This window comes from Eleutherodactylus coqui, chromosome 2, assembly GCF_035609145.1.
Source record: "Eleutherodactylus coqui strain aEleCoq1 chromosome 2, aEleCoq1.hap1, whole genome shotgun sequence".
In the NCBI taxonomy this organism is placed as follows: domain Eukaryota; kingdom Metazoa; phylum Chordata; class Amphibia; order Anura; family Eleutherodactylidae; genus Eleutherodactylus; species Eleutherodactylus coqui.
Window position 1 is genome coordinate 6,463,605 of NC_089838.1, and position 23,030 is coordinate 6,486,634.

The 23,030-nt window shown below is 48.0% G+C and overlaps 1 protein-coding gene and 1 long non-coding RNA gene across 5 annotated transcripts in view; one reads left to right on the top strand and one right to left on the bottom strand.

The window, feature by feature from the left end:
- Positions 1-23,030, bottom strand: part of FGD4 (FYVE, RhoGEF and PH domain containing 4) — a 133,040-nt gene that overhangs the window by 62,396 nt on the left and 47,614 nt on the right. The window contains exon 1 of one of the 4 annotated variants that reach the window (XM_066590225.1): positions 12,396-12,630. The exons of the other annotated variants lie outside the window; for them this stretch is intronic. Within the exon in view, the coding sequence (XP_066446322.1) occupies positions 12,396-12,432 (37 nt within the window). The 5' untranslated portion in view covers positions 12,433-12,630. Of the gene's footprint in view, positions 1-12,395; positions 12,631-23,030 lie in introns of those variants that run through there. 4 annotated transcript variants of the gene reach the window in all.
- On the top strand, positions 14,252-15,589 carry LOC136610992 (uncharacterized). The gene is made up of 2 exons (XR_010790212.1): positions 14,252-14,700; positions 14,820-15,589. It is a non-coding gene; the product is annotated as an uncharacterized lncRNA (long non-coding RNA).

The following is a 23,030-nucleotide window of genomic DNA, read 5'->3' on the forward strand; positions in this document are numbered from 1 at the left end:
GTGACTCCACCAGCAGAATAGTGAGTGCAGCTCTGGAGTATAATACAGTATATAACTCAGGAGCAGTACAAGATAAGTAATGTATGTACACAGTGACTCCACCAGCAGAATAGTGAGTGCAGCTCTGGAGTATAATGCAGAATTTATCTCAGGATCAGTACAGGATAAGTAATGTATGTACACAGTGACTCCACCAGCAGAATAGTGAGTGCAGCTCTGGAGTATAATACAGGATATAACTCAGGAGCAGTACACGATAAGTAGTGTAATGTATGTGTAAATTATGTACAGATCCTGTAAGTAAAATACACATATATTAAAAAAAGCTGAGATGAAAAACTAGTTCTTAATTCTGAAAGTACTAACATGAGAAAGCAGTAGTATCAAACTGCATTGAGATCTATTCTGCTCACTTCCATATTGCCGTTTCCCATCTCTTCCGTTTTTTCAAAAAAAAGTTCCCTTTTTTAATTTCTTCCTTTTTTTAAAAAATAAAATAAAAAAATAAAATGTGAGTGCGGCAGCAAATAAGTGAACAAAAGGGTAAAATGGAAAAGTATTGTATCTCTTGCCTTGCTTGCATCTGATTCAAGCCAGTGTCAGGTTGGGGCACATCCGGCCCACAAGTGGAAATTGCTCCCATGGGCCAAGAACCAGCTATACAAAATATGTTTCATGCTAGTCCTAAATTCAACCTATTGGAGGATCCTCACCATCTCCATACTCCAGTCTCCTCTGGGTCGTGATAGTGCTTGCTATGTGATGGAGTCAGGGGCCAAGACCGACTAGACTTGAAGCGCTCACGGTGATCCAAGTCAGCATATTCTAATACTGTGAAGCCATGGGTGGAACAGTCAGACGACCCACTAGGATTCCAATGGGCCCACATGATGCTGAAGCCAACCATTGATAGAATGTAAGAGTCAATGGCCACTGCTTGACTCAACATCCTACGCCGTCATTGGGTGGACACCCCAAAATAAGGGCACTGCATTATGATGCCCCAATAATCTGTCCTACTAAGCCCAAGTCTATAGTATATTTTCTATGCTCCACATTTTTGGAAGTTATGACTCGCCAATAAACAGGTCTAATCTGAAGGAAGAGGAATCATCTACAGTACTTCCATTTGAAGTCAACCTGGATTCCATGTTGCCATTCAGGACTCATGGAAAGCCAACTAGCAACCCAAATGACTCCTGCGATTTTAGGATGAAAGCATTTATTTAGAGGGCGAGTTATCTAAAAGGTTCTTCTCAGTCAGCCTTCTAGCAGAGCCAAAAGACAGAGAAACACAACTACATCTTGCCACCGAAAATAAGCTGGACCTTATAGCCTTTCTAGTCGCTTTCTCAACTATATTTATCCCGTACTAAATATGGCTTGTAACATCCCGTACCCGGTCTTATTCGGAACGTGGGAAAGCAGAATCTCATCACCGTAAGCAAATATTTCGGATTTATTTATTTAGTGCAAAGCGGAAAATAAAAATTCTGTGATCCTCAAGAACAAAACATTTTTATGACTTAAGTGTTTGGTCCTCTCAGAAACAAACTTTCCCCAAAATCATCCTGCATGCAACATGTAACTACTCTATTTTCACAAATCACTAGATTTCACATTTGGACCTGTGTGTCCAAAAACTGAATTAAGCAGCTCTCTCTCTCGCAGCAGGAACTCTCAGCACAGTCTAAGGTCAGACCAAAGTCAGACCTGGCCCATTTGCACTTGAATGGCCACCATGTAATACCACCTTCCACCCTCCAGAGGCCACTACAGGAAGAACCTATAGCCAGATGCAGCTTCTAACTCCACATCAGCGAGGATCGGTTGATTCCTGGGCGGCACCTGTTTAAACGTGGCTTGTATCTGAAAAGTACTGCTTTTAATACTAAAATAAAGTACCTCCCTGAACATTGTTGGGTTTGAATCCAACCAGATGCAAGATTGGCATAAAAATTGTATTTCGTTGGCATGTTTCCTCCCCAACCCCCAAAACAAAGCAGTAGTTTTACTGGCTTTCTATGGAATGTGGGACTAAAGGGGTAATCCCCAAATATAAAGTTATTCCCTATCAACGCGATAGTGGATAACTTTACACTCGAAGGGACTCCACCGATCCTGAGAACAGGGGGTCCCCTCTTCCCATGACTGTGGGGATGCTTCTCCCACCTGCAGTGACATCACATTGAATGGAGCAATGGCAGAGTATGTGTGGCTGCCGCTCCCATCATTTCAGTGGTGCTGACGGAAACTACTGAGCGCCTGTACCCTTGGCTGTCTCCGGCAGTCCCACTGACAGTGAATGAGCTGATGCTGCCATTGCTCCATTCAATCTGCTCCTGACTGCAGAAGGTGCAGTAACCCCATAGTGAGGAGGAGGAGGAGGAGGAGGAGGAGGAGGAGGAAGGACACAGATTCTTTGTTCTCCAGATTGGTGGGGGTGACAACAGTGACATCCCCACAGTCAAAGTTATCCCGTACCCTCTGAATAGGGGGTAACTTTAGATTTTGGGATAACTCTGTTAAAGAGGGCCAGTCATGACCGAGGGTCGGCATAGCTTTGCAGCCGCTGATTCTTTTGCAACTTTTCTTTTGTTCCCATTCCTCCCATCTAACTGAATAAAGTCTAGAGTCATCAATTGAACATGTGGGATGGAGACCGCCCACTTGACAGATTCAAAGTGTTGGTGTGCCAAAAATAATTTCATTTGGTACGGGGAAACAAGGGGGAAGCAGGAAGAAGAGTAAAGGTGTGGTAGAGTCATTGGGGCACCGGCTGCATAGCTCTGCAGCCGACCCCGCTGAGCCGAAGACATGACAGGTCCCCTTTAAGTGTTCTTCGGATGGATGATGAAGACATCGGCATTGCTTACAAGTTGTTATTGAGCGCTGACACTATTGACATCTCGTGTTCGGACCATTATCAGGGGGGTCATGTCCGTGCAGATGTCTGGAAGGAAAAAGGGGAACATGTGCCAGAGACTCCACCTCTATCAAGTATTAGGTGATGTATGTAACAGCTGCAGGCGGGGATATCACATGCTGAAATATACACTAAACGGGCAGAAAGTGGAAGCTGTAGTCCGGCTGGTTGTTATGGCAACAGCGTATTTTTGTGGCCAATTTATATCTTCCTGTTCTCCCAAATTGGGCCGGAGTTGTCACCGAACGCCCCAATTGATGGACAACCCTCTCCCGGCACTGACCTCTGTTTACAGAAATCAGATTCAGGACAGGAAGGGACATGCAAAAAGCCATTTGTCACCTGTCACTTCCTGTCAGGCATTGTAGGAACAAGCAGGCGATGATTAGGGGTGTTTTTTTCCCACATGGGACTATTCGACTGCCATTTTTGGCGCACTCTGTCCATCACCTAGTACAGTCTGGCTGTCGCTGTGGAGGCACTCTGTCCATCACCTAGTACAGTCTGGCTGTCACTGTGGGGGGCACTCTGTCCATCACCTAGTACAGTCTGGCTGTCTCTGTGGAGGCGCTCTGTCCATCAACTAGTACAGTCTGGCTGTCGCTGTGGAGGCACTCTGTCCATCACCTAGTACAGTCTGGCTGTCGCTATGGAGGCACTCTGTCCATCACCTAGTACAGTCTGGCTGTGGCGGCACTCTGTCCATCACCTAGTACAGTCTGGCTGTGGCGGCACTCTGTCCATCACCTAGTACAGTCTGGCTGTGGCGGCACTCTGTCCATCACCTAGTACAGTCTGGCTGTGGCGGCACTCTGTCCATCACCTAGTACAGTCTGGCTGTGGCGGCACTCTGTCCATCACCTAGTACAGTCTGGCTGTGGCGGCACTCTGTCCATCACCTAGTACAGTCTGGCTGTGGCGGCACTCTGTCCATCACCTAGTACAGTCTGGCTGTGGAGGCACTCTGTCCATCACCTAGTACAGTCTGGCTGTGGAGGCACTCTGTCCATCACCTAGTACAGTCTGGCTGTGGAGGCACTCTGTCCATCACCTAGTACAGTCTGGCTGTCGCTGTGGAGGCACTCTGTCCATCACCTAGTACAGTCTGGCTGTCACTGTGGGGGGCACTCTGTCCATCACCTAGTACAGTCTGGCTGTCTCTGTGGAGGCGCTCTGTCCATCAACTAGTACAGTCTGGCTGTCGCTGTGGAGGCACTCTGTCCATCACCTAGTACAGTCTGGCTGTCGCTATGGAGGCACTCTGTCCATCACCTAGTACAGTCTGGCTGTGGCGGCACTCTGTCCATCACCTAGTACAGTCTGGCTGTGGCGGCACTCTGTCCATCACCTAGTACAGTCTGGCTGTGGCGGCACTCTGTCCATCACCTAGTACAGTCTGGCTGTGGCGGCACTCTGTCCATCACCTAGTACAGTCTGGCTGTGGCGGCACTCTGTCCATCACCTAGTACAGTCTGGCTGTGGCGGCACTCTGTCCATCACCTAGTACAGTCTGGCTGTGGCGGCACTCTGTCCATCACCTAGTACAGTCTGGCTGTGGCGGCACTCTGTCCATCACCTAGTACAGTCTGGCTGTGGAGGCACTCTGTCCATCACCTAGTACAGTCTGGCTGTGGAGGCACTCTGTCCATCACCTAGTACAGTCTGGCTGTCGCTGTGGAGGCACTCTGTCCATCACCTAGTACAGTCTGGCTGTCGCTGTGGAGGCACTCTGTCCATCACCTAGTACAGTCTGGCTGTCGCTGTGGAGGCACTCTGTCCATTACCTAGTACAGTCTGGCTGTCGCTGTGGAGGCACTCTGTCCATCACCTAGTACAGTCTGGCTGTCGCTGTGGAGGCACTCTGTCCATCACCTAGTACAGTCTGGCTGTCACTGTGGAGGCACTCTGTCCATCACCTAGTACAGTCTGGCTGTCTCTATGGCTTGCACGCTGTCCATCACCTAGTACAGCCTGGCTGTCACTATGGAGGCACTCTGCACTCCGCATGGTACAGCCTACCCATCACTCTGGGGGCACTCTGTCCATCACCTAGTACAGTCTGGCTGTCTCTATGGGGGGCACTCTGTCCATCACCTAGTACAGTCTGGCTGTCTCTATGGGGGGCACTCTGTCCATCACCTAGTACAGTCTGGCTGTCTCTATGGGGGGCACTCTGTCCATCACCTAGTACAGCCTGGCTGTCACTATGGAGGCACTCTGTCCATCACCTAGTACAGCCTGGCTGTCACTATGGAGGCACTCTGTCCATCACCTAGTACAGTCTGGCTGTCACTATGGAGGCACTCTGCACTCCGCATGGTACAGCCTACCCATCACTCTGGGGGCACTCTGTCCATCACCTAGTACAGTCTGGCTGTCGCTATGGAGGCGCTCTATCCATCACCTAGTACAGTCTGGCTGTCGCTATGGAGGCACTCTGTCCATCACCTAGTACAGTCTGGCTGTCTCTATGGGGGGCACTCTGTCCATCACCTAGTACAGTCTGGCTGTCTCTATGGGGGGCACTCTGTCCATCACCTAGTACAGTCTGGCTGTCTCTATGGGGGGCACTCTGTCCATCACCTAGTACAGTCTGGCTGTCCCTATGGGGGGCACTCTGTCCATCACCTAGTACAGCCTGGCTGTCACTATGGAGGCACTCTGCACTCCGCATGGTACAGCCTACCCGTCACTCTGGGGGCACTCTGTCCATCACCTAGTACAGTCTGGCTGTTACTCTGGGGGCACTCTGTCCATCATAATGATTTTTACATTTTTAGCAAAGTACGAAATTCGGCTGAGCCATAAGATGAGAATATCACCGTTTTGTGAAGAAACGCACAATATTCCGATTTTTATTTCCATCTTCTGTAAACACATTTTGGCTTCAAAGTAAGTATTTTTAGTCCAGAAAACCCATTTTTCCTGTCCAGCTGTGCAGGAAGCTCTGAGCTCCTGCGGCGAAGCGACAGATGTCAGTCACAGCGCCGATGGCGGAGCGGAGACCGTAACTGACGGAATTCACCTACAAAAAGCAGAGCATTAATTCCCATCCCGTAAGGTGTACACAGACACCGCCGCAAGGACTGCAGGGACTCCTCGGACATAACTCACGGAGGATTTATTAACTACTACGCGGAGAAGACGTGCAGAGACCCCGACCGGGCCGAGGACGAGAGCGCTGTGTCTACAAGGCAAAGCAGAGATTGACAAATACCGTAAACCTGGGGGGCCGACAGACCTCACAAAACAAAATGGCGACCCCCTCGTGTAGATTGGCACTACCACATCCATAACCGCAGGAGGACATCAATGTGGGATCTGTGGAGTCCAAAACAGTCCAGCTGCACTGCTGAGCCGAGGAACACATTCGATGGAGATCCTTGGGGGACGGACCACCTACTGATCACAAGAGCAATCTGACCTTGAGCTGAACAATCTAGCAGATCAGTTGCTAAGGACTTTCTGCCTAGCAACACAAGGCTGTAGTGTTAGGCAATATATCCCTAGCAGCCAGTCTGTCTTAGATTTCTCAGCCCTTCAAGTCGCTATGGCTGCTGCAGCAGTGGGTCCACCCCTGAGTTAGGCCAATTTTGGAGACAACTTTTAGGGCCTGCATAGTCCATCAATGTGGGATCTGTGGAATCCAAACATGTCCGGCTGCACTGCTGCGCCTAGGAACACATTCGATGGAGATCCTTGGGGGACGGACAACCTACCGATCACACGCTGACAGCCTATAAAAAGCAATCTGACTGAGCTAAATAATCTGACAGATTGGTTCCTAAGGACTTTCTGCCTAGCAACACACGGCTGTGGTCGTCAGGTGATGTTTCCCTAGCAACCAGTCTTGGTTCCTAAGGACATTTTGCCTAGCAACACAGGCTGTGGTTGTTAGGTGAGGTTTCCCTAGCAACCAGTCTGCCTTAAATGTCTAATAGACACTGCACTGGTGCCCAGAAGCTACATGTTATGCTTTGGTGCCCGCTCAATACCATTCTCCATCTCAGCTGGCATTATTAGGGTGCGTTCGCATGTAGCGTCTTTTGGTGTGGATCTGCTCTAAAATCCACAGCATATTTTGCGTTTCAGATTTTGATGTTTTCTTGCTGTGGATCTGCAGTAAATTTCATCCTTCCGATTGAAGAGGTAGGTCTGCTGCAAATTCCGCTATGTGCGAATGTAGGGCGTACTTACACGGGCGCGCAGGATAGCGGTCTCAGACAATCAGACCGATATTGCACTCGTAAACCTGCAATTTTACCAACGATTGCGAAAAGGCATCGCCGTACACGATGGTCCAAGTGTAAGAATGAAAAAAAAAAAAACACGCGGCGCTAGCACGAACATCACATTTACGTGCGAATGAGATGCTATTTTTTTGGCTCCCTTAGGCGCCTCACACGGGAGATTTCTGTATTGCTAGATGCACAAATATGAATGGAGTCATACATATGAGTGATGTTTTCCCGCATGGCACCGCGATGTGATGCAGGAAACAACTTGCGCCATCTTCTAGCTTTCGGCACGCTCGCACACCGCACCGCCCAATGTTGCCAATGGGGCCGGCAGCAGCATCACACCATGTGCTCGATGCACACGGTGCGAGGAAACAATGGGAGAAACTCCGCGATCCTCCACTGCGGCTGTCGCTACACCCCCCCCCCCGGGTGATGCAAGGCCGTTTTGACATAAAACCACCTCAAACCCGTGGGGAGTTCACATGGTGGCGAGCGCGATATAATGCCACGATTCACGTCCCGATATCACACTCACCCATGTGAAGTTAGCCTACGGTCAGCTTCACACCGGCGACATTTGTGCGGTGCGAGGCACATGAATATAAACCATATTTTTGAATGGGGCCGTACACATGAGCGACATTTTTTTACATGGCGCCGCGATGTGATGCAGGAAACTAATCGCGGCCTGTTCTATCTTTGTGCGGACTCTCACATCGCGGCTACAACTGTGTTCCATAGGGCCGAAGTGACATAAAAACCACTCGCATCTGCGGGGACAGCGAGAGCAACATTGGGGTGTTAATCACGGCCTGATATCAGCCGCGCCCGTGTGAAGTCTGCCGCAATTTGTGAACGCAGCTGTAAGAAATAATCAGCAACTCCTTAGCAGATTCGCCCAAAAATAGGGCATAGTGCGCGAATAAAGAATCGCAACATCGGTGCTTAATGACATATCGCTCATGTAAACTAAACCATGAAAACCGCCCTTGTAAATACATCCGTAATCAGATCTATGAAGCGCCTACTAGATATCAGATCTACACAACATACATCCTCCGCGACGGATTATTATCCCGACAGTTTAAACGCCAAGACGGCGAATACATGAATATTTCAGTGTCTGGCGGTTGCATCTCGCACAGCGCAAGCGGTGGCTTCAACAGGCTGCATGACCTTTCCTCCCTGCAGACAAGCAGTAATGGAGTAAACAACTTAAAGGGGCCTCGCTCCACGAGACTGCGCTGCTCATCGGAGTCGCTCACAGTCCTCCCTCTGTGTCATAGCTAATGCCATTCTACAGCACGGCCCCGGGCAGAGAGACCCCCAGACAGAGAGACCCCCAGACAGAGAGACCCCCAGACAGAGAGACCCCCAGACAGAGACCCCCCAGACAGAGAGACCCCCCAGACAGAGAGACCCCCCAGACAGAGACCCCCCAGACAGCCCAAATTTTGAACAAAAGGAGAGACAATTGTAGGCAAATTCTTATGACAGGCCATGCCCATTTTACACAAAGATACGCATAACTGTGCCCTTTAGTTACCCCGTCATAATAATAACGACCCCCTTAATGGCCCCTGTAGTAATAGCGTTCCCCCACGGCGGCCCCTGTAGTAATAGCGTTCCCTCACGGCGGCCCCTGTAGTAATAGCGTCCCCCCACGGCGGCCCCTGTAGTAATAGCGTCCCCCCACGGCGGCCCCTGTAGTAATAGCGTCCCCCCACGGCGGCCCCTGTAGTAATAGCGTTCCTCCACGGCGGCCCCTGTAGTAATAGCGTTCCTCCACGGCGGCCCCTGTAGTAATAGCGTTCCCCCACGGCGGCCCCTGTAGTAATAGCGTTCCCCCACGGCGGCCCCTGTAGTAATAGCGTTCCCCCACGGCGGCCCCTGTAGTAATAGCGTTCCCCCACGGCGGGCCCCTGTAGTAATAGCGTCCCCCACGGCGGGCCCCTGTAGTAATAGCGTCCCCCACGGCGGGCCCCTGTAGTAATAGCGTCCCCCACGGCGGGCCCCTGTAGTAATAGCGTCCCCCACGGCGGGCCCCTGTAGTAATAGCGTCCCCCACGGCGGGCCCCTGTAGTAATAGCGTCCCCCACGGCGGGCCCCTGTAGTAATAGCGTCCCCCACGGCGGGGCCCTGTAGTAATAGCGTCCCCCACGGCGGGGCCCTGTAGTAATAGCGTCCCCCACGGCGGGGCCCTGTAGTAATAGCGTCCCCCACGGCGGGGCCCTGTAGTAATAGCGTCCCCCACGGCGGGCCCCTGTAGTAATAGCGTCCCCCACGGCGGGCCCCTGTAGTAATAGCGTCCCCCACGGCGGGGCCCTGTAGTAATAGCGTCCCCCACGGCGGGGCCCTGTAGTAATAGCGTCCCCCACGGCGGGGCCCTGTAGTAATAGCGTCCCCCACGGCGGGGCCCTGTAGTAATAGCGTCCCCCACGGCGGGGCCCTGTAGTAATAGCGTCCCCCACGGCGGGGCCCTGTAGTAATAGCGTCCCCCACGGCGGGGCCCTGTAGTAATAGCGTCCCCCACGGCGGGGCCCTGTAGTAATAGCGTCCCCCACGGCGGGGCCCTGTAGTAATAGCGTCCCCCACGGCGGGGCCCTGTAGTAATAGCGTCCCCCACGGCGGGGCCCTGTAGTAATAGCGTCCCCCACGGCGGGGCCCTGTAGTAATAGCGTCCCCCACGGCGGGGCCCTGTAGTAATAGCGTCCCCCACGGCGGGGCCCTGTAGTAATAGCGTCCCCCACGGCGGGGCCCTGTAGTAATAGCGTCCCCCACGGCGGGGCCCTGTAGTAATAGCGTCCCCCACGGCGGGGCCCTGTAGTAATAGCGTCCCCCACGGCGGGGCCCTGTAGTAATAGCTTCCCCCACGGCGGGGCCCTGTAGTAATAGCTTCCCCCACGGCGGGGCCCTGTAGTAATAGCTTCCCCCACGGCGGGGCCCTGTAGTAATAGCTTCCCCCACGGCGGGGCCCTGTAGTAATAGCTTCCCCCACGGCGGGGCCCTGTAGTAATAGCTTCCCCCACGGCGGGGCCCTGTAGTAATAGCTTCCCCCACGGCGGGGCCCTGTAGTAATAGCTTCCCCCACGGCGAGGCCCTGTAGTAATAGCTTCCCCCACGGCGGGGCCCTGTAGTAATAGTTTCCCCCACGGCGGGGCCCTGTAGTAATAGTTTCCCCCAAGGTGGGCCCTGTAGTAATAGTGTCCCCCCAAGGTGGGCCCTGTAGTAATAGTGTCCCCCCAAGGTGGGCCCTGTAGTAATAGTGTCCCCCCAAGGTGGGCCCTGTAGTAATAGTGTCCCCCCACAGTGGGCCCTGTAGTAATAGTGTCCCCCACAGTGGCCCCTGTAGTAATAGTGTCCCCCACAGTGGCCCCTGTAGTAATAGTGTCCCCCACAGTGGCCCCTGTAGTAATAGTGTCCCCCACAGTGGCCCCTGTAGTAATAGTGTCCCCCACAGTGGCCCCTGTAGTAATAGTGTCCCCCACAGTGGCCCCTGTAGTAATAGTGTCCCCCACAGTGGCCCCTGTAGTAATAGTGTCCCCCACAGTGGCCCCTGTAGTAATAGTGTCCCCCACAGTGGCCCCTGTAGTAATAGTGTTCCCCACAGTGGCCCCTGTAGTAATAGTGTTCCCCACAGTGGCCCCTGTAGTAATAGTGTTCCCCACAGTGGCCCCTGTAGTAATAGTGTTCCCCATAGTGGCCCTTGTATTAATAGTGTTTCAGATTATCGCCCGTGGACAGGAGCCCTAAATGATATATATTGCACAGTCTGCCTGTATTCCCCTTATGTAGAAAGCATCATGGCTTATAGTGAATACGGTACCAGAACCAAGCTTGCAAAATAAATACAGCCCAAGCTCAGTACATAAATATGAAGCCAGAACCAAGTTCAGTACATAAATACAGTAGCAGAACCAAGCTTGTTACAACACCAGAAGAAAGCTCATAACAAATACACTAGCAGATCTAAGCGATTGCGTTGCAGGGCGTCGATGGGCTGACAGTGGCAGCTTGGAACAGCAGAGAGGAGGAGACAGAGTCGGGAGGAGGAGGAGTCAAGTAGTGTCACGCGACATGGTGACACAGAGGGAGAAGATTCTCTGATCGGGCGGACCTAAGGGCGCCAATCGCACCCATCCTACATTTACCTGGTGCCCCCACCCAACCTCCCGCCCCCCTACAAACTGCAGCTATAGCCAGCCTACTATGTGAACACTTAAAGGGTGCATACTGGGGGAAGTGAGGTCAGACCTTATAACTGCCAACATCTACAAACCAACGTGTCCAATATGTTTAACTCCTGCCCCCTGTTGGAACCAGGAACGACTGACAAACACAGCTCTGCTTCAACAGATATTTAAACTCTGCTGCACCTGCAATGTATTACATTTCTGTCATTTAACCCCTTGTATGCTGTGCAGAGCAGAAATGGGTTATGGTTTCATATAAATGAGGCGTCACATGAACAGTTCTACAACTTCATCCATTCACTTACCATCTACAAGATGGCTTGCTGTCAGTGAATAAGAACATTCTTGACTGATGTGGTTTCCCTGCACTGATACATTGTAACAAGCTTTCAGGACATCTGGCCCGGATACCATCAGCAGTGGGATGTTCACACGGTGACATTTTCCAGCTCCAAAAAAAAATTTTTTCAAAATCCGAGGCTTTCTGACACATTTTGGCGCAAACTCACACGCTGGAATTCCAATGCGGAAATTTGCATTTCTGCGTCAAGAAGCAACATGTCACCTCTTCATGTGAAAATATAGTTTTCCGTATTAGAATTTCGCCCGGGGATTTTACCCATTAACAGGGCGACATCCGCATTTTTTCACACAACCAAAAATCGCCTTAAAAATACGTAAAAGTGAAAGGACCCATTGAAATTAATTTACGCCAACGTGAATAAGCCCTTAGACCTACTTAGTTTTGTTCCACCTCTTTCGCAAGAATGTTCCCATTCACTGACAGCCATCAGAGCTCTTGAAAACAGTGAGAAATGGAAACTAAAAGTATATTCGAAAGTTTTCTGCACACGACGGAGAAATCCCTGAAAGTTTCACCTGCAGTTCTGTGTAAAAGACAGATGACAACATCAGCTCTGCTACATCTGAATCTCCAGTCCTGGCACACGACACACTTGACTCTGCTGTATATAAATTTCAGGCCCCCTTCTGCTTGGCAAACAGTCTGGACTCTGCTACATCTCAGACACTCACCTGCTGGCGTCGCCTTCCTTTGGGTCGTGTGATGCATTCTGAGTCGCGTCTCTTCCAAATTTGGAGAAGTTCAAGAGAAATAAGGAAATAAGTGCGCGGTGCGAGCGGGGGACGCGGCAGGTCGCAGGTTTTTTCCTCTTTTTTGGCTAAGTGCTGGATTTCGGCTGTCCCCTAACCCGTGCCTTCCATTCTGTACACACAATGCACGCTCCTCCCTGCGGAGACTCCACTTCCTCCTCAATGCACTCTCCCTGCACAATGACACTTCACATAGCAAGATGTTTATGGCAGCAGAGGCTACAGAGACGTCTGTGGAGGACAAGAGCCACTTCTACTGGCCGGGTCCTGCCAACATATATACAGTATGGGTTATATACTCTGATGGCCACTTTATTAGAGACCCCGGGCCTTTCACGATTGGAGTGCAGCATAAAATCCGAGGATCAGTGTGAATCCACATTAGATAGGAGAATCCAGCGATCTCAGCGCCGTCCAACAAGGTCCGGTCAGCAGTGCTAGACTAGCCGGGCCGGGATGTCCCTACCAAACCCACGGGGTATCTTGGAGTCTATAATGAGATAGAGTAAAACATCCAACACAAGGGAATGAAAGGGGTCAGAAGAGGATGTCAGGAATCCTTCTGATGAACAGACAAAGCGGATGCCCCAACTGACGTTCCTTAGCATGGATGGACTTTGACAGCAGACGACCAGTTCCAGCACCGTTGTGTCTAAGGGCTCACTCAAGTAAGCGTACGCATATTTGCGCTGCAAAATACGCACTCTTTACTGCGTGTGGCTATGTGCATTTCCTCCATACTAAAATAGGTATGCAGGGTCTGCAGGGGGCGTCCTGAGCCCGGTCACCTTGTGTGCCCCCATCCACTTGTCCCAACACCTCCTACCAGTCTGGTCAGACACTCCTCTCTACTGGTGGTCTGTAGGGGGCGTCCTGAGCTCGGTCATCTTGTGTGCCCTCACACATCCACTGGTCCCCACACCCCCTAACAGTCTGGTCAGACGCTCCTCTCTACTGGTGGTCTGTAGGGGGGTCCTGAGCCCGGTCACCTTGTGTGTCCTCACACATCCACTGGTCCCAACACCCCCTAGCAGTCTGGTCAGACACTCCTCTCTACTGGTGGTCTGTAGGGGGCGTCCTGAGCCCGGTCACCTTGTGTGCCCCATCCACTGGGCCCAACACCCCCTAACAGTCTGGTCAGACGCTCCTCTCTACTGGTGGTCTGTAGGGGGCGTCCTGAGCTCCATCACCTTGTGTGCCCTCACACATCCACTGGTCCCAACACCTCCTAATAGTCTGGTCAGACGCTCCTCTCTACTGGTGGTCTGTAGGGGGCGTCCTGAGCCCGGTCACCTTGTGTGCCCCCATCCACTGGTCCCAACACCTCCTAACAGTCTGGTCAGACTCTCCTCTCTACTGGTGGTCTGTAGGCGGCGTCCTGAGCCCGGTCACCTTGTGTGCCCCCATCCACTGGTCCCAACACCCCCTAACAGTCTGGTCAGAAGGTCCTCTCTACTGGTGGTCTGTAGGGGGCGTCCTGAGCCCCGTCACCTTGTGTGCCCTCATCCATTGGTCCCAACACCTCCTAACTGTCTGGTCTTCCACAACACTTCTCACTGTTAACGTAACCAAAAGCCCCTCAGCCGAAGGAACAGGTATGGTGGAAACGTAAGGGATTTCCACCTACATCTCCAAAACCAGCCCACCGCTGATCGCTAAAACAAAGGCACCAAACATCAGGCAGCCGATGGTCCCGGAAGTCCTGAGAGCTTGAACCGCGTGTAATCTTCTCTAAAACCACCTGGCAGCTACTGCACAAACACTGGCAGCTCCTTGCGGCGAAGTCACCACAGTGAGAAACGACCTTGGGAGGTCACCTGACGGCAGGAATGCGGTCGCGCAACACCTAAAGTCTGTTTGTTGGCTTTGTCTAGGAAACGCTTCAGGACGACTAAAGTCTGCACAGTGCCGCGTAGCATCTAAAACAACTCGCTGTACCCAGTCTCAGATCAAAACATGGGCAGAAGGGGGCAGGTGCCCAAGCCTGGCAGGATTCATTCCACTTGTGCCGAATTCTGACCTCCAATCAGCACGAGGCGACAGATATCTTAATCTATCTGATGAGGGAACGTTTGGATACGTTAGTTGGAGCTTCAGTGTTATAGACGGTACTTGTTGGACTCCTGACATCCTCCTCCGACCCCTTTTGGTGACGAGTTGTTTCGTCCACAGGTTTCCCTGTCGCTGGATGTTATCACACCATTCTTGGTATACTCTCCACACCGCTGTACGTAACCCGCCCCCCCCCCCAAGGTGGGGGGTGAAATCCTGGCCTCATCCGGTCACCAGAACAATTCTTGACATCCTCCTCTGACCCCTTTTGGTGACGAGTTGTTTTGTCCACAGGATCCCCTGTTGCTGGATATTTCTCCTCAATCACACCTTGATATACTCTCCACACCGCTGCACGAGAAAACGCCACGCAGTTGGCATTAAAATCATTGGAAGTTGCTCAGATTGCTGACATTGGTCCTGACCCACGGAAAGCTTTGCGTGTAATTTTACGCTGTGCTGCAGGTAAGAGCCTTAACTACAGACGTTGTACTCACCTACCCCCAAGTCACGGCCATCACGACTACCAGCTCAGGGAAGGAGTCTCTCGTACGAGGAGCAGTGAACAGCAGCCTGGCACGCAGCACACTGTGAATGGGCATGGGTTGGCATTATACTTTATTATTGACATTGCTGCCATGGAAAGGTCAGTAAGAGCTGACTAAGGACAGGGATAATTCCCAACTCGCCGCCCTCTGGCACTGGCAAACAGGTAAATCATAAAATCTCTGCCTATGTATTAACCTCTTCTTGCCCAGTGCTTTACCTTCTCAATTCAAACTAAAGAAATCATATTAAAACGTAACCAGAGTACTGCACCCGTGATGGTGTGGGCACAGTGGCAGTGCCCGCATTACCACCCTGACATGACCAACATGTTAACAAGGACCTGTTTGCATTAGTTAATTCCTACATTCCTCGTGGTGTAACAATTCTGGAGCACTTTTTTTTAAAAACTCGATGATATGCAGTCCCTCTGTTATTCCTCCTGGAAATATTTAAATAAATTGTAACTGGGCGTTACCATCCTCCTGGTCAATAAAGTGCGTCTTGTAAAACCAAAACTGTACGCAAACACGGACAAAAAAATAAATTGTTACTCGTTTTTCTCTGTAGTGACCACAGGGGATTTATGCAAATAAGGAAGATGGAACAGTAACCCTGCAGCGCCACCTATTGGATGGCAGCATTCCTTCAAATCAATGTACGACTCTTTAGAACAATGATTTAGGTCAGGGGTCCCCAACTCCAGTCCTCAGGGACCACCAACAGGTCATGTTTTCAGGATCTCCTATGGTAAGAACACCTGTGGCAATGTCGGAGGCCCCGACCATAATTACCTCACCTGTGCAATACTCAGGAAATCCTGAAAACATGACCTGTTGGGGGCGCTGAGGACTGGAGCTGGGGAACACTGATTTAGGTTGCCTGTTCACGGGTGTTTTTGCATTGCGTTCCCTGTGGCGATAATCTGGCTGCGGGGAAAGCGCAGCCCCCCTGTCTACGAGCGGAGAATCATAGCGATTCTCTGCTCGGACAGCAGATCGCAGCATGCTGCGAATTGCCGCAATTCTCTGCAGTGAGCCTGTCAGATAGGCTCACAGCGGCATCCGTCTTCTGGCTCCTGCTCCCCGGCGACAGCTCGCCGCGGCATATAGCAACGCCAGTGGACAGGCAGCCTAAGGTCAGTTATACAATCCACCGTGCCCCGAGTCATTTATAAGTACGACCATGCCCCCCTCGAGGTCACTTAAAGGCTCCAACATACCCCGATGCATTTATAGGCTCCCTCCCCCAAGTCTTTAATAAGCTCCATCATGTCCCTGAGTCATTTTTTTTGGGCTAAACTGTGCGCCCCTTCCATCCTGAGTCATTTATAGGCTCTTGAGCGATCATCCTGGCGTGTAAATGCTACCATCATTTGCTTTTTGTCCGAACAATGATTTTTAGTTGAGTCTAAAATCCATTGTTCAGACAGAGAGCTGATAGCAGGGACTGTGCTCTGTGATTCTCCATGGGAACGCTGATAACATTGTATTCAGCTGCAGTCCCCTGGCAGAACAAAGGGGCTGTATGAAGATAACAGATCACCTGCTGTTATCAGCATACAGCGAAGGGAGGCTCATTTACATGCAAATGAAGCCAATAGGCTGCTAATAAGCATTAGTGCCCCTTAGCAGCTTATGCAAAATGATCGCTCAATCTGTCATTGTCCCTATCTTTTGAATGAATTTTGAGCGTCCATCTTTGCGTGTAAACGGGCCTTTAGGGCCCCCTAACATGTTCACATGTCCTTTCAGTTTACCGTCCGCTCCCTGTATGCACAGCTTACAATTCCTTGAATACCTCCGTATAACATCGCCTTATCTTATCTTCTAACTGGATTTATCCTGTACAGTCCATTACTGCGGGAGCCAAACCTGCTTGTGATGCAAAACCTGGAAACTTCACAATGAACCGCGCATAGAAGCACAGAAGCAACCAGCAAAGCAAATATCAAAGGTCGAAGGTGTATCGGGCATTCCAAAGTCACCCGTGAAGTCGTAGCGGTGCCAGGGGAGGGGCATTAGTCCTGTTGGAGTTCATTTTTTAGAATACTATTATTACATGATCCATATTAATCATTACAAGGTCGAATATAGACTCCTAGGTGGCGCTGTGGAGGCTTGGTCCATCACTTATTTGCATTGCTTTTTTCCCAAGGAGCATTGCATGGCTTCTAAGTCACCCTACACCACTGCGGTGCTCTCCACAAGGAAAAGCATTGACCCACCTCAAACTGAGGGTGCCTTAACCCTTGCTACGCAAATGTCAATAGGACTTTCTAAAGCACCAACTCGAAATTGTTGTGCGATGCCTTTTTAATATTAGAAAGTCCTACTGACATTTGGGTTAAAAAAACGCAGCGATATCGTGATCGCAAGTGTGAAGGCGCCCCGAAATTGATGGCCTCTCACTTGGCCAACCTGAACTGCACTGTACGTCGATGAAGGGCAAGAGCCCCAAAACTGCAGTCGCACATGAGTACTCTGGTTCAGCTTACATCCCTAGGCATGCTGCAAGGCTTGTCAAAAAGGCGGCTACCACTACAGACAAAGTAATGATGATCCCTATGTAGGCCTCCACCTCCATACCGACAGTGGCAACCTTCACTGCTCCAGCCATTGCTTCACCGACAGCTCCAATGGCCATTGACTCCATGGTGGAGTCTCCAACTACCATCCCGGCTCAGTCCTTCACATACTCGGCTCGATTCCCAGTCCTGGTCTTGCGCCATTCCTCCTGTTGACCCCTAGTGACTACGTAAGAAATATCACATGAGCAAATCACAAACCATCGCAGAGATGTCACGGCGGGTGGCGGGTCACTATGTCGCAGGGGCAAACTAAACGAGAGGAACAGCACATGGCTGAACACTGGAGGTAGAGTATATGGCAAAGTTTTTGAATTTAGGTTTTTTGACTTCTTAGGGCAAAGTTTTCGTTTCTGCCATTGTCCCTTTACCTATACACCCCGGCCAGGAAAGAGGGCCATTGCTCAGCCATTGTTGGTGGATGCCATGACTCATCATGTATTTGCCTTGCAGCAACGCGGTATAAGATGCACGGGTGGCATCCGCCAAAGAGCAACTTTTTGTCTACACCACTGTATTTTGTACTTCCTCACTCACTAGTGGATATATTTGGCAATTCCTTTTGTAACAAGGGTTAAGTCAGGTGAGAAGTGAGTAATTGTCCAGATCCAGAGCCGGCCGTCACAGCTCACTTCTCCTTTCTGAACTGGAAGTTTTCAATTTTTTTTTCACAGACAGTCTGAGGAGGACAGCTCGATGGTTGGAGTTTGCGCCGCTCTTGCCTTCCACCCTCTGGAACAGAGATGGCAAGAACGTATTCCTCCATTGGACCTGGGCTAGATACTACTGACAAAGCCAAGTACTTGTATACCGGCGTGCTCACACAGGAGACGACCCGTCTGGCGCAGATGCCCAACAGGTCCTTCTATCACCACTCAACGAATGGAGGCGGTGCGAGTCGGGGAGCGTTCCAGCTGGCCACTGTTCATGCATAGTGAACAGGCAGTCACTCGTAGATGAACGACTGCCTGTTTACACGGGCCGATCGTCGATCAGATTAATAGATGCAGAAAATGACGATCAATGAGCGAACAAATTCTCATTCGCCATTCAGTTGACGCACGCATTTACACAGAACGGCAGTTATTCAGATTCCCGCTGGATGCCGCAATCAGAACAATGAATCGGCTGCGTAGAAGGGTCCTTTCTCGGCAAACCTACTGGAAACTCATAAATGTATCTATGGATTCATCATAATGGCGCAATGTAACGGTCGTCTGCTGGGATCACTAAAATTAGGTGTCAACTTTCTTTAAAGTCAAATTTTGAAATCCATAGCCCAGAATTGTCATCGACACTCCTACTAAAGAGAAATACGTTGACGCTTACCTGAAGTCTTGGGACTCTTAGGCCTCCTGCACACGGGCGTATTTGCATTGCTGAGTCCACGGGGGTATCCGCCTCCGGAATCCGCAACATATACTGCCCATAGCATTCAATGGCAAAACGCCATTTCATCTCCACGAGCGGAAATAGATTGTGATTTTCCGCTCGCGGAGAAGAAATTGCAGCATGTTATGATTTTGTTCAGGTTACGTTAAGCCAATGGAAGCGGCCTGTCCCGCGACACGTCTGCAGTGAGCACTGTGAAAGTATCGGCGGATACGCGTCACACCCCCCCCCTCCCCAGTGGCGACTGCTACTGCACACGCAGCCATAGGGGGCAGTATTATAGTAGTTATATTCTTGTACATAGGAGGCAGTATTATAGTAGTTATATTCTTGTACATAGGGGGCAGTATTACAGTAGTTATATCCTTGTACATAGGAGGCAGTATTATAGTAGTTATATTCTTGTACATAGGGGGCAGTATAATAGTAGTTATATTCTTGTACATAGGAGCAGTATTATAGTAGTTATATTCTTGTACATAGGGGGCAGTATTATAGTAGTTATATTCTTGTACATAGGGGGCAGTATTATAGTAGTTATATTCTTGCACATAGGGGGCAGTATTATAGTAGTTATATTCTTGCACATAGGGGGCAGTATTATAGTAGTTATATTCTTGTACATAGGGAGCAGTATTATAGTAGTCATATTCTTGTACATAGGGGGCAGTATTATAGTAGTTATATTCTTGTACATAGGAGACAGTATTATAGTAGTTATATTCTTGTACATAGGGAGCAGTATTATAGTAGTTATATTCTTGTACATAGGGGGCAGTATTATAGCAGTTATATTCTTGTACATATGAGCAGTATTATAGTAGTTATATTCTTGTACATAGGAGGCAGTATTATAGTAGTTATATTCTTGTACAGAGGGGGCAGTATTATAGTAGTTATATTCTTGTACATCGGGGCAGTATTATAGTAGTTATATTCTTGTACATAGGGAGCAGTATTATAGTAGTTATATTCTTGTACATAGGGGGCAGTATTATAGTAGTTATTCTTGTACATAGGAGGCAGTATTATAGTAGTTATATTCTTGTACATAGGGGGCAGTATTATAGTAGTTATATTCTTGTACATAGGGAGCAGTATTATAGGGGTTATATTCTTGTACATAGGGGGCAGTATTATAGTAGTTATTCTTGTACATAGGAGGCAGTATTATAGTAGTTATAGTCTTGTACATGGGGGGCAGAATTATAGTAGTTATATTCTTGTACATAGGGGGCAGTATTACAGTAGTTATATCCTTGTACAAAGGAGGCAGTATTATAGTAGTTATATTCTTGTACATAGGGGGCAGTATAATAGTAGTGATATTCTTGTACATAGGAGCAGTATTATAGTAGTTATATTCTTGTACATAGGGGGCAGTATTATAGTAGTTATATTCTTGTACATAGGGGGCAGTATTATAGTAGTTATATTCTTGTACATAGGGGGCAGTATAATAGTAGTTATATTCTTGTACATGGGGGGCAGAATTATAGTAGTTATATTCTTGTACATAGGGGGCAGTATTACAGTAGTTATATCCTTGTACATAGGAGGCAGTATTATAGTAGTTATATTCTTGTACATAGGAGCAGTATTATAGTAGTTATATTCTTGTACATAGGGGGCAGTATTATAGTAGTTATATTCTTGTACATAGGGGGCAGTATTATAGTAGTTATATTCTTGTACATAGGGGGCAGTATAATAGTAGTTATATTCTTGTACATGGGGGGCAGTATTATAGTAGTTATATTCTTGTACATAGGGGGCAGTATTATAGTAGTTATATTCTTGTACATAGTGGGCAGTATTATTGTAGTTCTATTCTTGTACATAGGGGGCAGTATTATAGTAGTTATATTCTTGTACATAGGAGCAGTATTATAGTAGTTATATTCTTGTACATAGGGGGCAGTATTATAGTAGTTATATTCTTGTACATAGTGGGCAGTATTATTGTAGTTCTATTCTTGTACATAGGAGGCAGCATTATAGTAGTTATATTCTTGTACATAGGGGGCAGTATTATAGTAGTTATATTCTTGTACATAGGGGGCAGTATTATAGTAGTTATATTCTTGTACATAGGGGGCAGTATTATAGTAGTTATATTCTTGTACATAGGAGCAGTATTATAGTAGTTATATTCTTGTACATAGGGAGCAGTATTATAGTAGTTATATTCTTGTACATAGGGGGCAGTATTATAGCAGTTATATTCTTGTACATATGAGCAGTATTATAGTAGTTATATTCTTGTACATAGGAGGCAGTATTATAGTAGTTATATTCTTGTACAGAGGGGGCAGTATTATAGTAGTTATATTCTTGTACATCGGGGCAGTATTATAGTAGTTATATTCTTGTACATAGGGAGCAGTATTATAGTAGTTATTCTTGTACATAGGAGGCAGTATTATAGTAGTTATAGTCTTGTACATGGGGGGCAGTATTATAGTAGTTATATTCTTGTACATAGGAGGCAGTATTATAGTAGTTATAGTCTTGTACATAGGAGGCAGTATTATAGTAGTTATATTCTTGTACATAGGGGGCAGTATTATAGTAGTTATTATTTTGTACATAGGAGGCAGTATTATAGTAGTTATATTCTTGTACATAGGGGGCAGTATTATAGTAGTTATATTCTTGTACATAAGGGGCAGTATTATAGTAGTTATATTCTTGTACATAGGGGGCAGTATTATAGTAGTTATATTCTTGTACATAGGGGGCAGTATTATAGTAGTTATATTCTTGTACATAGGGGGCAGTATAATAGTAGTTATATTCTTGTACATAGGAGCAGTATTATAGTAGTTATATTCTTGTACATAGGGGGCAGTATTATAGTAGTTATATTCTTGTACATAGGGGGCAGTATTATAGTAGTTATATTCTTGTACATAGGGGGCAGTATTATAGTAGTTATATTCTTGTACATAGGGGGCAGTATAATAGTAGTTATATTCTTGTACATAGGAGCAGTATTATAGTAGTTATATTCTTGTACATAGGGGGCAGTATTATAGTAGTTATATTCTTGTACATAGGGGGCAGTATTATAGTAGTTATAGTCTTGTACATAGGGGCAGTATTATAGTAGTTATATTCTTGTACATAGGGGGCAGTATTATAGTAGTTATATTCTTGTACATAGGGGGCAGTATTATAGTAGTTATATTCTTGTACATAGTGGGCAGTATTATTGTAGTTCTATTCTTGTACATAGGGGGCAGTATTATAGTAGTTATATTCTTGTACATAGGAGCAGTATTATAGTAGTTATATTCTTGTACATAGGGGGCAGTATTATAGTAGTTATATTCTTGTACATAGTGGGCAGTATTATAGTAGTTATATTCTTGTACATAGGGGGGAGTATTATAGTAGTTATATTCTTGTACATAGGGAGCAGTATTATAGTAGTTATATTCTTGTACATAGGGGCAGTGTTATAGTAGTTATATTTTTGTACATAGGGGGCAGTATTATAGTAGTTATATTCTTGTACATAGGGGCAGTGTTATAGTAGTTATATTCTTGTACATAGGGGGCAGTGTTATAGTAGTTATATTCTTGTATATAGGGGGCAGTATTATAGTAGATATATTCTTGTACATAGTGGCAGTATTAAAGTAGTTATATTCTTGTACATGGGGGAAGTATTATAGTAGTTATATTCTTGTACATAGGAGCAGTATTATAGTAGTTATATTCTTGTACATAGGGGCAGTGTTATAGTAGTTATATTCTTGTACATAGGGGGCAGTATTATAGTAGTTATATTCTTGTACATAGGGGCAGTGTTATAGTAGTTATATTCTTGTACATAGGGGGCAGTATTATAGTAGTTATATTCTTGTATATAGGGGGCAGTATTATAGTAGATATATTCTTGTACATAGTGGCAGTATTAAAGTAGTTATATTCTTGTACATGGGGGCAGTATTATAGTAGTTATATTCTTGTAC